Genomic DNA, 13,022 nt, shown 5'->3' with positions numbered 1-13,022 from the left:
GCCCATCGCACACCTTGCATATTCCGGTTCTTTGCCTTCTGTCCGTGGCCTCGCACGGAGGCACATTCACACTGCAGAGGTAGAGTGCGTGGGAGGGTAACACGCGCAGACAAAGATCCAAAAAGGGCCGGAGATGATCCACGGAGGATCAGAGCGCCTGGGTCTCCATTCTTCTCGTCTCTCTCTACCCCTCTTTCCACGCACCAGCCATCATGCACGACTATCAGTACAACCTGGAGGTGGTTAGCGTCGTCCCGGCGGAAGCGCTTACCGATACCGGGGACGAGCGTCGACACAAGCTCGTACTTCACTGCACCCGGCGCGATGCGATAATTCGCTGCACTGCTGCACCGTCTACGTTCGAGGTGCGCAATGGACCGAGCCTCGAGCTAGTTTCGATCTCGCTTGTGGCGGTCGATCGCGCAGGCGGTAGCGAGCATGTTGAGGCGAGCTCGTCGGACCCTCTTCTCATTGGCGGTCCACATCGCACGGTTGGCGCAGTATGGGTGCCTTTAAGGTCCGCATCCGCTGTGGATTCCGCCGCCAAGGCAGCGGATCCTGTCAGTCGCGTCTTTGTGGCCTGGTCGGTGACACGAATGGATGGCGCTTCAGTAGGAAAGGGTGATCTCGAACTGTCGCCAGCGAAGATGCCGCTTTTGACTCCAGGCCCGACTGTCTCGCCCCTCATGGCATCGCCCTTCGTGCTATCTGCTGGGGTAGACTCCCCGTCACCAAATCACTTCAGCTCAACACATCGGGGTGTAACTGCGGAGCTTGAGAACGCCCAGGCAGATTCACTGAAGGCCGCCACCGCAGCCACGGTCACAACGGCGACCACCACCAATACGTTCCCCGTCACCGGTGGTGCTGGAGCCGGCTCGTTGCTTTCCTGCGCTGTCGTTGAATCGCCTGTGCCACTGCTGCACGGCATCATCTGCAGCGAGGAGGTTTTGTGGCCTTTTACCGCCTGCGAGGCGGGCTCGGCACAAGGGAGTAGATTGACCGACAGCACCAACGGACCTCTCTCAGACCAAGGCAGTGCTGTCTCTCTCTTCATCTCTCGGCTTATTTTGGGGAGCAGCGTCACGAATCCGGAGATCAGCGCAGGGGCTCAAACAGCGCGCGTCTCCATTGTACACGACGAGGGACAGGAAGCAGGGCAACAAGACATCGAGAACGACCGCTGCGGTGCCAGCTGTGCGCCAAGCAAGCAAGCTAGGGGTCTCACAGCACCGGGGCAAGATCTACTGCATCGCCCTTCAGCTGCTGACGTGGAGGGCCAGGGCGGTGCCCCCTCCGCGAGTGCGCTCGGCGAATCTGCGGAGCAGCAGGCTAGTGGCTGCCAAGATGTGGTGCTAGAGCAGTTTCCATTCTGCAGTGTGTCACTCACATCAAAGGGCACGATTTCTACTTCATCACCGCACTCGCCGACATGCACGCCGGCAGCCGAATCAAGCTTAAACACCGCGCATGCGGAAGGGGGTGCTGACGTCACCGGCGCCTCCGTTGGGCACGCTGGTTCTCTGCAGCTCGACCCAACACTTGCCGCAACCGACGCGCGAACCACCACGTGGGTGGACTACTATGCATCCAGCACGCAGGCGATGGGTGCTGTTCCTCTCCAGACTCGACTCCAGAATTTGTACACGGTGCCGTCACCGCAGCTATTGGATCGCTTGAAGGATGAGTTGGGACCTCCGTCTTTGTCTGCTGCGTCGCCGACGGCAGAGCCGGCACCAATCACCTATCACGGACTGTGGTATGAGCGGAATCGACATATCAACTTCTCTCGGTGTCTTGGAAGCAGCGGGTCTGCGCAGGAGGAGATCCGGCGCGAGCAAGAGGCGAAGCGGAGCGGCGCCGCGCTCCTTGCTGGCGTGCAGATCGATGACAAAGACAGCAGCGCGAGCTCGTTGGCTTCGCCGATGGTTCGGGTGAGGGGACACTACACGGAGGTGCGCACCGTATCTGCTTTAGCGCTGCTGCGACGACAGGCACTTGACGGACTGCAGCGACGACGCATCAGGTCGTGAGACAGCGTCGCCTACGTTCCCGTGAGGGTTGTACCCACGGCGGAGTAGAGCAAGAAGCGATGCCACCACAGGCCGCGGAAGAATGGGGGGGGGGTGATAAGTCTTCCTTGTTTCCTCTGTCTCTTCACCAGTCTCGTGGCAGGCCAGCCGTGCGCCTCTCTCCGTGGTATTCATTCAGGCTTGTCGCCACCGCTGTCACGAATGACTGGAGCTACCCGTAACTGCCCGTTTGTGCGGAGTACTCGCTGTCTCTCTCGGTCCCTCATCAGCGTCGTCCTATTCCCTACCCTCCCGCACACGTACACCTCCGCCCTCTGCGCACCGATCCCCGTGTGCTCTACTTTCCCGCCACGGCAGCGCAAGATTGATGCAAGTGATTGATAGATAGATACATTCTATGACTCGGTTCAAGAGACCCACCGCCTTCTTTTCGCTATGCAGACCTGCGGCGCCACTTTTCGCTGTTTCTCTCTTTGTTTACCGGCGGGACCCCTGATCGGAGTGTCCCGTGGCGATGCCGCCCTCTCCACTTTCTGTGTGTCTGCCTCGGTGCATCGCTGCTTATCGCTGTCGCCGTGCGCGTTGGCGAATGCGGCGATTTCTTACCCTGGCAGCGCTACACGAAAAATGCCTCCAGTTTTAGTTACGGCGCACGTGTGATGGCCTCGGTGTGACCGGAGCTGAAGATACCGAACATGCACGTCGCAGTCTCAAGACAACGGTGACTTTCGGTGAGGGGGTAGGGGCATATGTTACCTCTTCTCCCTCCTACCCTTCCGACTTCATCATTCACTGACTCTCAGGCCCTCTTTGTGCATGAGAGCTGGATGGATGTGCAAGACCTCCAGCGGTGAAGGTGACCTTCCGGAATGCGCTCACAAGCACGCGCGCGCTACTTTCAAAGTGCGCGTCTGTGTGTGTGTGTGTGCTCCCGTCTCTCCGCACCGCATCCCCTTGTGGCAACTCTCTTGGCTCCGCTATCCTCGTTGCCTTTCATTTACTTGATGCATTCTTCCTCCGTCTACGCCTTGGCTCGCATGGGCCCCTGTCGAACGTCGACCTTATCGCATTTCTCGCAAAAGAGAGATGCAGGCGCTTGCACGCGGCTGCACGGTCCATGGCAGAGCGCTGCGACCAGCACTGCAACGCACGGCGCGCCGCGCCAGCACTGTAGCCATCTCAGCTGACGGAGCTAGGAAGAGGAAGTCAAGCGCATGCGCCCGCCAAGGTGACGTGAAGCGTACGACAGCTGCAGCTGGAAAAACCCAAGCAAGCCCGACGTCACAAAAGGATGCAGCGCTGGCACGCGATTCTGACACCGCGGCTATACGTGGATCAGTATCGTCGTCGGCGCGGTGGGTGGAGCGTACGTTGCAGTATGATGCTGCCAAGGTGCGACACCTGGCGAACGTGTTTGCTGGTACAGAAGCCGCTAAGGGGAGGCCGCGTAAGACCACCTCAGTGGAGCAGTCCCTTCGCTTCCGGCAGCGACGCCAAAATCCTGTCACCACCTCACATCAACGCGGCCAAGGCGGCCGACATGCCTCGCCATCCGATCTGCGAAGCCGTAACGCTGCTTCGGCGTCCGCCACAAACACTGCCGGGGAGAGCCATAGCGAGGAGCGTAAAACTCCTGCTATGGACAGGCTGGCCTCAGCGCTGCTCACGCTGGCGCCGTCGCGCTTCCCGGACCTTGCGCACGATCTTGTGCGTCTTCATGTCTCTGTGAAGTCCCCGTCTAGGAGGGTGCAGCCGCAGACGCCTTCTTCGCATGAAGCTGCGGAGGTACTAACGGCGCTGCTCTCTGATTCACGGCTGGGCCATTATATGAAGGACCTGTCTGTTGCGCCGGTTCGGTTTTCGACGGAGGAGACCCTTGCAGGTGCCACCGTGGTCACCCTTCATGCTCTGGCAATCATGGCTTCGGCGTTCGAGGCGAGTTTGCTTACCTTTCACAGAATCGCCGCGGCACTGGGGCAGGAATCCAAGACTGTTCCACCTGAACAGACGGAGCGCAGCGTGCGCGGGCAGAACGAAGGTGACCAGGAGACTCCGCAGGCGGCGGCGGCGTGGCGTTACGAGAGGGTCGGTGCTTACAGCCACCTTCTTACCCAACTCCTGCACAGGCTCACAGAAGAGCTGGCGCTTGTGTCCCAGCCATCATTTCCTGTGTCACATGCGACCGGCGCTCGACTCGACCTGCTTTTGCTTGCCGTGTTCTCGTTGATGAAGTCTGCGGAGGAGTGCGCGTACAACGCCGGCAAGCCGTCGCCAGCAGACGGAGCAGCGACAGCGAGTGTAGACGACTTCCGTGCCGAGGGCGTGTCAGATCAGTTGCAGCACCTGTGTCTCCAGGTAAGTATGCTGTGCTCTCGATGGTCTTCGGCGGCGGCGAGGACGCGGGAAACTCCTGGGTCGCAGCTGGGGCACTTCTACGGCACTTCCTCCTTCTCGCTTGTCGCAGGCCAGGCAAAGAAACTGCAGATGCGGATGCGTGTACGGAGCCCTGCGTCGTCGTTGGCGGGGTGTGTGCCGGCGCTGAAAAGCATGATACTCGTCTATTACGTTTCCGTCCTGCGGCATGCGATTGCAGTGGACAGTGCCGCAGTGAATGCTGCTTGCAGAGACGCGGCCCCGAGCGCGAACGCGGAAAGGGCGGGCGCACAGCTGGAAGGTGGCGCGACCCCGTTGCTGTATCTCACGGGGGACGAGAGGGTGCAGCTGGCAAAGGACGTGGAGATGTTGTGGGGGGAGATCAAGCCACGGCGAGTCCTCTCACCCGCGGAGGTAAGCCAGCTGCAACATCGCACCGTGCATACGGCGCTGAATGTCAGTTTGGCAACGTGGTGGAAGACCGCTGCTGGCACGGCTGCATCCGCGTCTTCTTCTACGCCTTACTGGAACCAGATGCCACAGCACATCACAGCTCTCCTGTGCAGCTACAACTCCCTCTTGATGGAGTGCAGGGGCGCCCTTCCTGTCTTTGCCGCCCGCAGTGCCTTTGAAACGGCCGCATTGCCTTCGTCGAGCGCAACGGCATTCTCTGTGTCGCCGGATCTCTCGTGGTATGTGCCCTTTTACAGTCGCCTTCTTCGCGTTGGCCTGGACATGCAGCTGGAGGCGACCCTCTTTGCTGCGCTTCATCTCGGTATCGAGCCACGCGCGCCTCCCACCCCGGCCACCCCAATTGCGAAGTGGATCGAGTCGCGTCACGTACAGCGTCTTCGACGCCGCGGTGCATCTGGTGGCGCCACAACGAAAGTGAAGCCAAGCGAGACTGCCGCGGCTGACGCATCTTGGGCTCGAGTTTACCGATTATGCGGCGGCCTGCGTGTCGCCGCAACGGAGCTGCTCTACTGCGCCATCACAGAGGTGTGCTCCGGGGTTGCAGAGAAGCCGCTGTCAAGGGAGGACAGCGGATCTTTGAGCCCTCCAAATCGACCATCGTGGCCGCAGCGAGGCTCCTTGTCTCCCGCCCCCAGCACCAACACCCGCGACAGCAGCAGCGCCTCACCTCTGGCGGCGGCGCTCGTGAACGCTGTTTCCCGCACGTTCTTTGCTGTTCCTCGTATGCAATATCTTTTCGCGCACTACACGGACGCCGCGTACACGGACCGGGCTTCCGAGGAGGAGTGCCGCCGAGTGTATGCCGCGTGCCTTGGTGTGCTGGTATGGCTGCGTGAGCTAGCGGCCCCTTTCGGCGTCCGTTTCGGGGAGTCTCAGGTGGCGCCATTGATGCCGCACTCGTTGGACGCCGTTCAGGGTGCACTGCCACCGCGAAAGCCTTGGAGGGAAGAGTGGCAGGTCTGCGGCACCACGTCGGCCATCGCCATGGATGGCGCCTTCTTTTTTGCCTACTACCTCTACCACTGTCCGGGAGGAACGGGACGCCACGCCGCAGTGTCCTCTGACCGTGGCACCGAGAGCGAGCGGACAGCACTCGACGTCGCGCTGGCCTCCGACGGTGTCGTGGGTGGGATGCCGTGCCCTTCCGTCTCTCATGTTCTCACTGGCGCCACAGCGTTGGAGTACACGAAGGAGGTGCTGTTCCAGCTGCAGCACGACACGGCACGCCAGCTGCAGCACCTGCGCGCGACAAACCGTCTCCACCACTTCAGCGGAGAGCTGCAGGGCAAGACGAAGCTCCTCGAAGACTCAACTCTGCGTCAGCGCCACGTCACGTCGACGTTATCTGTGGTGCAGGCGCACCGCAAGCAGCCAACACTGCTGTGGATGCCTTTGGCTCAGGTGCAGGAGATGGTTTTTCTGTTTGACCAATACCCGCAGCTGTTTCGGTACATCGATTCCGAACGCGGCCTCAGCACTCGCGGTGATACCGAGGAGAAACCTGACGGCGAAGTGGAGTCTAGTGATGGAACACGCGAATACCCGAAAGTGCATGTCGGCGACATCACGTGCACTTTTTCTCGTGTGCACGGGTACCTTGTGAAGCGCTTGCACGTCTTGAGCGGCATTCTGCGCGAGTACCGGAGCATCCTGCTGGAGTCGGCCCCGCATGACGCAATCGATTTTCGTGGAATCAGCGACGACCCTTCTGCGTCAGTGCCGACGCCGACGAAGTCCTCCTTCCGAGGCTGGCTTCTTGACAACGCCAGATGCTCCCCACAGCTGGAGGTGCACCGCCGCAACAATTACGGATGGGCGCATGTGTGGGCGATGCAGCTGCACGAGGAGTTCCCTCGACTACCGGCACAGATGGAGGGCGCGCCGCGGTGGGCCAGCGGTGTTGTGCGCACGCTGGACAGGATGGAGCGAACGATGCACGACACGCACCAGAAGGGTCTCTTTATCAATGTAGTCAAGACACAGCAGCAGTACCGTGAGCTGCAGCGCGCACGGTCAGGGGCGCCTTCGCCCAGGTCCGCCGAGGAGGCCGCTCGGGTGGATGCAACGGAACACAGGTGCATTGGGGAGCCGCAGGTGTGTGACCTGGTAGTGCAGCGAGACTCTGAGCGCACTCCCCTCGGATTGGTTGTCGACGGCGCCGCGCGAATCCTGCGTGTGCAGATGAAGGTGGCTAGACCAGCAGCAGTGGCTGATGGCAGTGGTGAAGTCGAAGGGGATCTGCTGGAGTCTCCCTTTGCTCGTGCACTAGCGCAGCAGCAGGAGGGGCAGAACCTGCTTGGCACATCGAACCGTGCCGGTGTTTTTGCCGATGTTGTGGGTTGGCGTGTTTTGCGGGTCAATGGAAACGCTGTGCGCACAGGCCTTGATGTGGCTGCGCAGGTGCGAGACAAAATCGAGTTCACCGTCACGCTGCAACCCTGCTCACGATCTGAGTGAGCGCACGCGCGTGCAGTGTCCTCAGAAGGCGGCTGGTCAAGGTAGTGATCCTGCGCTGCGGGGATGTTCACTCTGTAACGTTGTGAGGGGGTAAAGGGAAGAGATCGAGGCGTCTTGGTGCTCGTGCATGAGGTCCACAGATACCCGGAAACAAAACAAACCGTGCAAATGCCCCTGGAAGAGCTCTCTGATTTGAAGCAGCACAAGCGTGTTGTCGACGGAGGCTGGGAGGGGGAAAACGGGCCGGCAGTCGTTGCTTCCGCTTAAGTGCATGAATTTCGTGCGATGGCCACGCCCCCTTCGTTAGTAACAGGGCTGACAGCGATGCGAGCGGGGGGAGTAGAGGGGCGGGCCAAGGCGTCTACCTGTGGTTCCAAATGTCCTTGAAGCGTGTCGGCTCCTCCTTCCTATCGTCTCCCACCCCACACTCCATTCTGACGTTCATGTGATGCGAATGTAAGTGCCGCAACTTGACTGCCGCAAGCGCGGAAAGACGCGAGCTTCTGCGTCGTCTGTCGCCGTACGTGTGTCGCTCTCTCTCTCCCTCCTCGTTGCGTGCCTGCGCGACGACTCTCTTGCTGATCACAACCCCCTCTTCTCTTTTTTTGTCCCCTTCTCCCTCCCCTTTTCCCTCCCTCGGTGTGTGTGTGTGTGCTCTGACGTTACCTTACTGCTTTCTTTTTTTTTTCTTCCCGCCCCACATCTTATTCACACACCCAAACACACACGCACATATTCATGTATGTATATATATATTTATGCATCGTTTTGGTCTCTGCTGTGGCATGCCCTCTTCGATCATCAGCAGCGTTTTTTTGCTTGTTTAGGGGTGGTGCTGTATCTCTCTCCCTGTCTGTCTTTTGGCGTCCATATCTTCTCGTGCGTCAACCTTTCAAACCGTCCGATTCAGTGCGCGCGTTCGTCTGTGACGGTGAGAGAGGCAGGGGAAGCGAGCAGAGGCAGCGCTACCAAAAACAAACGTCGGGAAACGAAAAGGATACCCTTGGTGGCGCCCCATCGCCACCCCGCGCATTCACGAGCGCCTCCTCTCCGCTTCCCTCGCAAGCAATAGCGCAGTCGCAGACAAGTCGCTTCGTTTGGGTTCATCATAGCTTCGCTCATATCATATATTCATATTTATATATTTGCCCTGCTGCAACGCCGTCTCTCCCCCTTCTCTCTCCCCCTCTGTTTCTCGTGCTCCATTCCGCTCATTTCAACGGTTCGTGCCTCTGCCGGTGTCTCGACACGCTCCACAAAAGTCTGCCCCACCCCTTCCCTCCTCTCCTCTCCCTACTTTACTCAGACGGAAGCATATGCACACCGGGAACGTGCACGTACATGAACACACCGTATCATTCTCTCATTCTCTTTGAGAACGCGAAAACGTTTCCCTTTCGCCACCCCTCCTCCCCCTCTTTTGTTTGTCCTTGTGTTGCTCGTGATTGTCTTTTGTTTTTCGTTCTCTCGCACTTTGAGCGCGAGAGAGCCCCTTGCCGTCACGCCTTTGGTGTTTTATGCTTGCCACGTGACTGCCTTCACCTGCATCGTCCTCCTCTTCTCCGTTCTTTCGCCTCTTCTTTTCGTTGTCTCACTTGTCGGCTCTTGTACTCGCTTCACCCCTTTAATTTTCCCCCTCCCCCGCTTCCACTGCGCCTTTTCTCTTCTCTGCTTTGCTGTTTTTCCTGTTTCTTCCTTTCACCAGGGGCGCCTGTTGTATCGCTGTGGACGTCGAGTGGGAGGGCGACACGGTGACCCCTTCTTTTTTTCTCTCTGCGTGTATGTTGCATGCGTGCGCGGATCTCCTGTCACTTCCCGCCCTTTTTTTCCTTCTTCCTCCTTTCGGCGCGTTGTCCCTCTCTCTTTTCTACTTGCTTTTCCTACGCTTACGCACACCGTTGCCGTGTTGATTATAGCATTATCTGTGTTTCTCCTTTCCTCTGTTGTTGTCGCCTCTTCGTTGCCCTTGGCACCGTCTCGCGGACCTGCAAGGTGGCAGCCTTCTCTTCGTCTTCCCTTGTCATCGATATCATTCGACTTCACGCTTTTCCTTCCCCACGCACAACAACTCCTTCTGCAAAAAAAGGCACACACACACACACACACACAGGTGAGCGCACGTGCTTACAGGGCTGCAGATCGATCTGCTGTAATTTCTTGTTTCTTTTCGGTCTTCGCCCCCCCCCCCCTCCTCCTCCTCCTCCTCCTCCTCCTTTTTTCTGTTCTTTGTTCGGTACGTGCGTGCGGTGTTGCTCCCCTCCCCCTTTTTTGTCTTGTTCCCTTTTCCGTTTGCTCTCCCCCGATCTCTTTGATGTTTTTCTTGGTGTTGTGCGGGAGTGTTCGTGTGTCTCATATTGAGCCGTTCTCGCTTCCCTGTACGCTTTCGTGACGTCTCTTATCCTTCACCTGCCTCCACCCGACTCTCTTTCGTTCGCGCCCTCCTTCTCCTTCTCCTTGTCCTTCTCCTTCTTTTCTTTTTTGCCCTGCTTGGCTGCCCATCCGTCCTCTCCCTCACGGTTTTGCGTTCCTGCCTCAAGCTTGCGAAGCCTCCCGCTTTCGTCGAGCGAGGCCACTTGTTCGCACAGCAGGAGGAGTGGTAGGCGTCTGCACGCGCGTGTGCATTGCCGCGCTCTTACATTTAATTGGTCGCAAGAGACGGCGGGGGAAGAGCAGGCACTGTTCGCACAACCCAAGCAGAGCATCATAGACAGCTTATCCTGCAGACGCACCCACCCCGTGTTTCTCATCGCGCTCGTACTGAATTCGCGACGACACAGGTGAAAAGGGCAGCTTTTGCAGAAGGCGAGGAGGGAGACAAAAGGCACTTGAGGCCGTCAAGCAGAGCGGTCACGGCGAGCAGCAGAGCACCGTCCGGCAGCTTTTTGTTTTCCGTTTCCGTTTCCATTTTGTTTTTTTTTCCTCCGTCTATGGTCTTTTGACTAGACTCAGCTCTCTAAGGCGACGCTACGACAATACTTCCCGGAACGAGGCACGCATGATGCCGCCGGCTATCGAGGTGGGCAAGTCTGCCCTCTCGGTTGAAGAAGTTGGCGCGAAGGACATGGACGAGGTTAACACCCACACATCAGTGAGCCTATGCAGCAGCAGTAGCATCACCGAGGCGTACGGTCAAACGACGACAGCCACGACTGTGTCAACGCTGAGAGCTAGAGCGCCCAGCCCAATCGTCAAGGGCGGTAGTTGCAGTATTAGCAGCGGTAGCAATGAATGCGTCTCGTGTGATCTGCGAATCCCGACGCCGCCGACGCCTTGCGAATTCCTCGAGGACTTTTCCATCGCCTCCACTGCCGCGGTCGGCGCCCTCGACGTCAGGGTCAAGGTAGTCAGAGACTCAGCAGACCTGGCATTGACACCGATTTCTTCACTCAGCACCAAGTTGGCAAAGAGGAGACTGGCGCCGCCATATCCAATTGACTTTTTTGAAACAACCTCGGCAGTGGCAGAGACAGCGGCAGTGGGCGGACCGGTGGGTGCGCTTGCGTCCGCCTCGAAGTTCGCACCGTCGCTTGGCTTTTCATCCTCCAGGCCTGAGGACGCATCGGCGCTTTCTGCCGTAGCTGCCCCACCGCCGGCTTTCTCCGTTGCTTCCTTCTCCAGGAACGGTTCGAGGCCGCCACTGCCGCCTGCGGGTCTGCACTCACAATGCGACCCCTTACACCGAGAGAAGTGGACGACCATCGACAATGCCTCCGTCAGCTCGCTCTTTTCAACACCGCAGCAGACGTACGCCTCCCCGTGCGACTACGTGCCGGTGGAGCGCCGTTCGTCGCTGGAAACGTCGTCATTACGCAACTGCGAGGGCTGTAGCTCTGTGAAAAGGGGGCTTCTCCCGCAGTTACATGTCGGTAACAGCCCTGCGTCACTGAGGAGTTCCCAACACCCACTCAACATCTCTAGTCCACACCACACTGAAGTCGGTTCCCAGGCAAGTGGCAATGCCTTCGACACTCACTGGCAAGCTGCGAGCAGCCCGCCGCGGTGCCATGGACACACCAGCAGCTCGACTTGCTCTCCCGCTGGTATGGGAACCTTGAGGGGCTGGAAGGTTTCGGGGCTCATGGAGGACGGATACAGCTACGGTACTTGCGTAGAAGATCGCTCGATGGATGGAGTGACCGGCGCGAACGGAACATCGGCGGGCGCTTCTAGCGGTGCAGAGCAGAGCGGCTTATCAGCTGGCATGGGGGACGGCTGTGGCGGCAGACCCCATTTGGTAGCGTGCGACAGCCGTAGTCCACCGACTCCGCCACGTGGGCTCTACCCATCGGCGCCGTCCGTTTTTTCGGCAGCGCACGTATCAGCCCCTCAGCAAATCATCGCGCCGCCACCTCACCCCGATCTGATGGGCTTGGGAGGCGGCGAGTGCGAGTATAGCACCCGTAAGTCGCTGGGCTACACTGCTGGGCCAGAGTACGGTGACAGCCGCGGCATCCGCTATCGCGGCTACGTCCCGCAAGACGTTGAGTGCATTGAACATTTGGACCATCTTCATCATGTCTGCCGCGAGATTCTGCGAGAGGCGGAGATGCTGCGCATGCGACGCGAGCAACGGCGGTGGGAGCGCGTGTATAGCGTCGACGATAACAACGCGGAGGAGGCATACTGGGATGACACTCTTACGATTGCCCTTGATCTTGAGGGACGCTCGCTTGGGCGGATGGGGTCTATCTGCATCATTACTCTTGCCACCTACTCCACGGTATACATTATTGACGTGGTGATGCTTGGCCCAGAGGCACTGCGCGCCGGCTCGCCTCTGAAGGGTGTGCTGGAGTCGCGTGACATTATGAAGTTGATGTTCGACGGCCGAGCCGACTGCGACGCACTCTTTTTTCTCTACTGCGTGCGCCTGCAGAACGTGTGCGACTTGCAGATCTCCTCCTGCTTCGCGCTCTTCCCGACGTCGCCGCGTCTGCCGGGAATGAAAAGCGTTTTTCTCGCCTTGGGACTCTTTACTGACGAGGACACAGGTATCAAGAACGCCGGTCGTCGCCTCTTTAATCCGCTCTGTGGCGGCAGCTTTGACCGGTGGGAGGAGCGCCCTCTCACGGACGTTCTCGTGCAGTACTGCGCTGTCGACGTCAAGTACTTCTTTGCCGCTCAACTTATATTGTCGGACCACGTTGAGCAGGGCTGTCGACTGGGCGAGGCACGGCTGACCGCCGTCTGCAACGGAAACTTTCGCGGCTCTTCTAAGAGCAACTCCTTTCGCGACTTTGACATGTGAAACAAACTGTGATGCGGAAATGCATCAGCAGACTGAGTGCAGAACAGGTATGGCGGGTATTCATTTTTTTTTTGGCTTGCTTCCTCCTAGTGCTTTCTGTCCCTGCTGATATGGGGACATCTCCGTGCGCCGAATCTCAGGGTGCAGTACACACTCCCCCCTCCTCGCCTCGCTCTCTGAGGAAGCCCGGCAGCTCCCCTAGCCCTGGCAAATGCCGAACCAGCTCTGGTGGTGACAGGGTCGGGTGCCTACGACGTGGGGGAGGGCCCGAGCGATGCATCACTGCTGATGTCGGCGGTGTGGGCCTGGATGGCGCTGCGTCGGACCGACCTGCGCCAGTGCCCACGCTTGTGCCATCCATGTGATGGGCACAGCGTCGGCGTGACTCGAGCGTGTATCCCACCCCCGGCCCTCGCACTGCCCACTGGTGTGGGAGC

General features: G+C 59.1%; 3 protein-coding genes across 3 annotated transcripts; all 3 read left to right on the top strand.

Moving 5' to 3' along the window:
* Positions 1 to 212: 212 nt before the first annotated feature.
* LMXM_31_1900 (conserved hypothetical protein) lies at positions 213 to 2,033 on the top strand (the record flags this gene model as incomplete). The annotated part of the gene is made up of 1 exon (XM_003877987.1): positions 213 to 2,033. The coding sequence occupies one exon, from the start codon at positions 213 to 215 to the stop codon at positions 2,031 to 2,033; it is 1,821 nt and encodes a 606-aa protein (XP_003878036.1).
* A 1,638-nt stretch (positions 2,034 to 3,671) lies between these two features.
* Positions 3,672 to 7,337, top strand: LMXM_31_1890 (conserved hypothetical protein; the record flags this gene model as incomplete). The annotated part of the gene is made up of 1 exon (XM_003877986.1): positions 3,672 to 7,337. The coding sequence occupies one exon, from the start codon at positions 3,672 to 3,674 to the stop codon at positions 7,335 to 7,337; it is 3,666 nt and encodes a 1,221-aa protein (XP_003878035.1).
* A 2,995-nt stretch (positions 7,338 to 10,332) lies between these two features.
* Positions 10,333 to 12,585, top strand: LMXM_31_1880 (hypothetical protein, unknown function; the record flags this gene model as incomplete). Its single annotated transcript, XM_003877985.1, has 1 exon — positions 10,333 to 12,585. The coding sequence occupies one exon, from the start codon at positions 10,333 to 10,335 to the stop codon at positions 12,583 to 12,585; it is 2,253 nt and encodes a 750-aa protein (XP_003878034.1).
* Positions 12,586 to 13,022: the final 437 nt, after the last annotated feature.

This window comes from Leishmania mexicana, chromosome 31 (genome assembly GCF_000234665.1).
Source record: "Leishmania mexicana MHOM/GT/2001/U1103 complete genome, chromosome 31".
Lineage (NCBI taxonomy): Eukaryota > Euglenozoa > Kinetoplastea > Trypanosomatida > Trypanosomatidae > Leishmania > Leishmania mexicana.
This window is presented reverse-complemented; position numbering and strand designations above follow the sequence as displayed.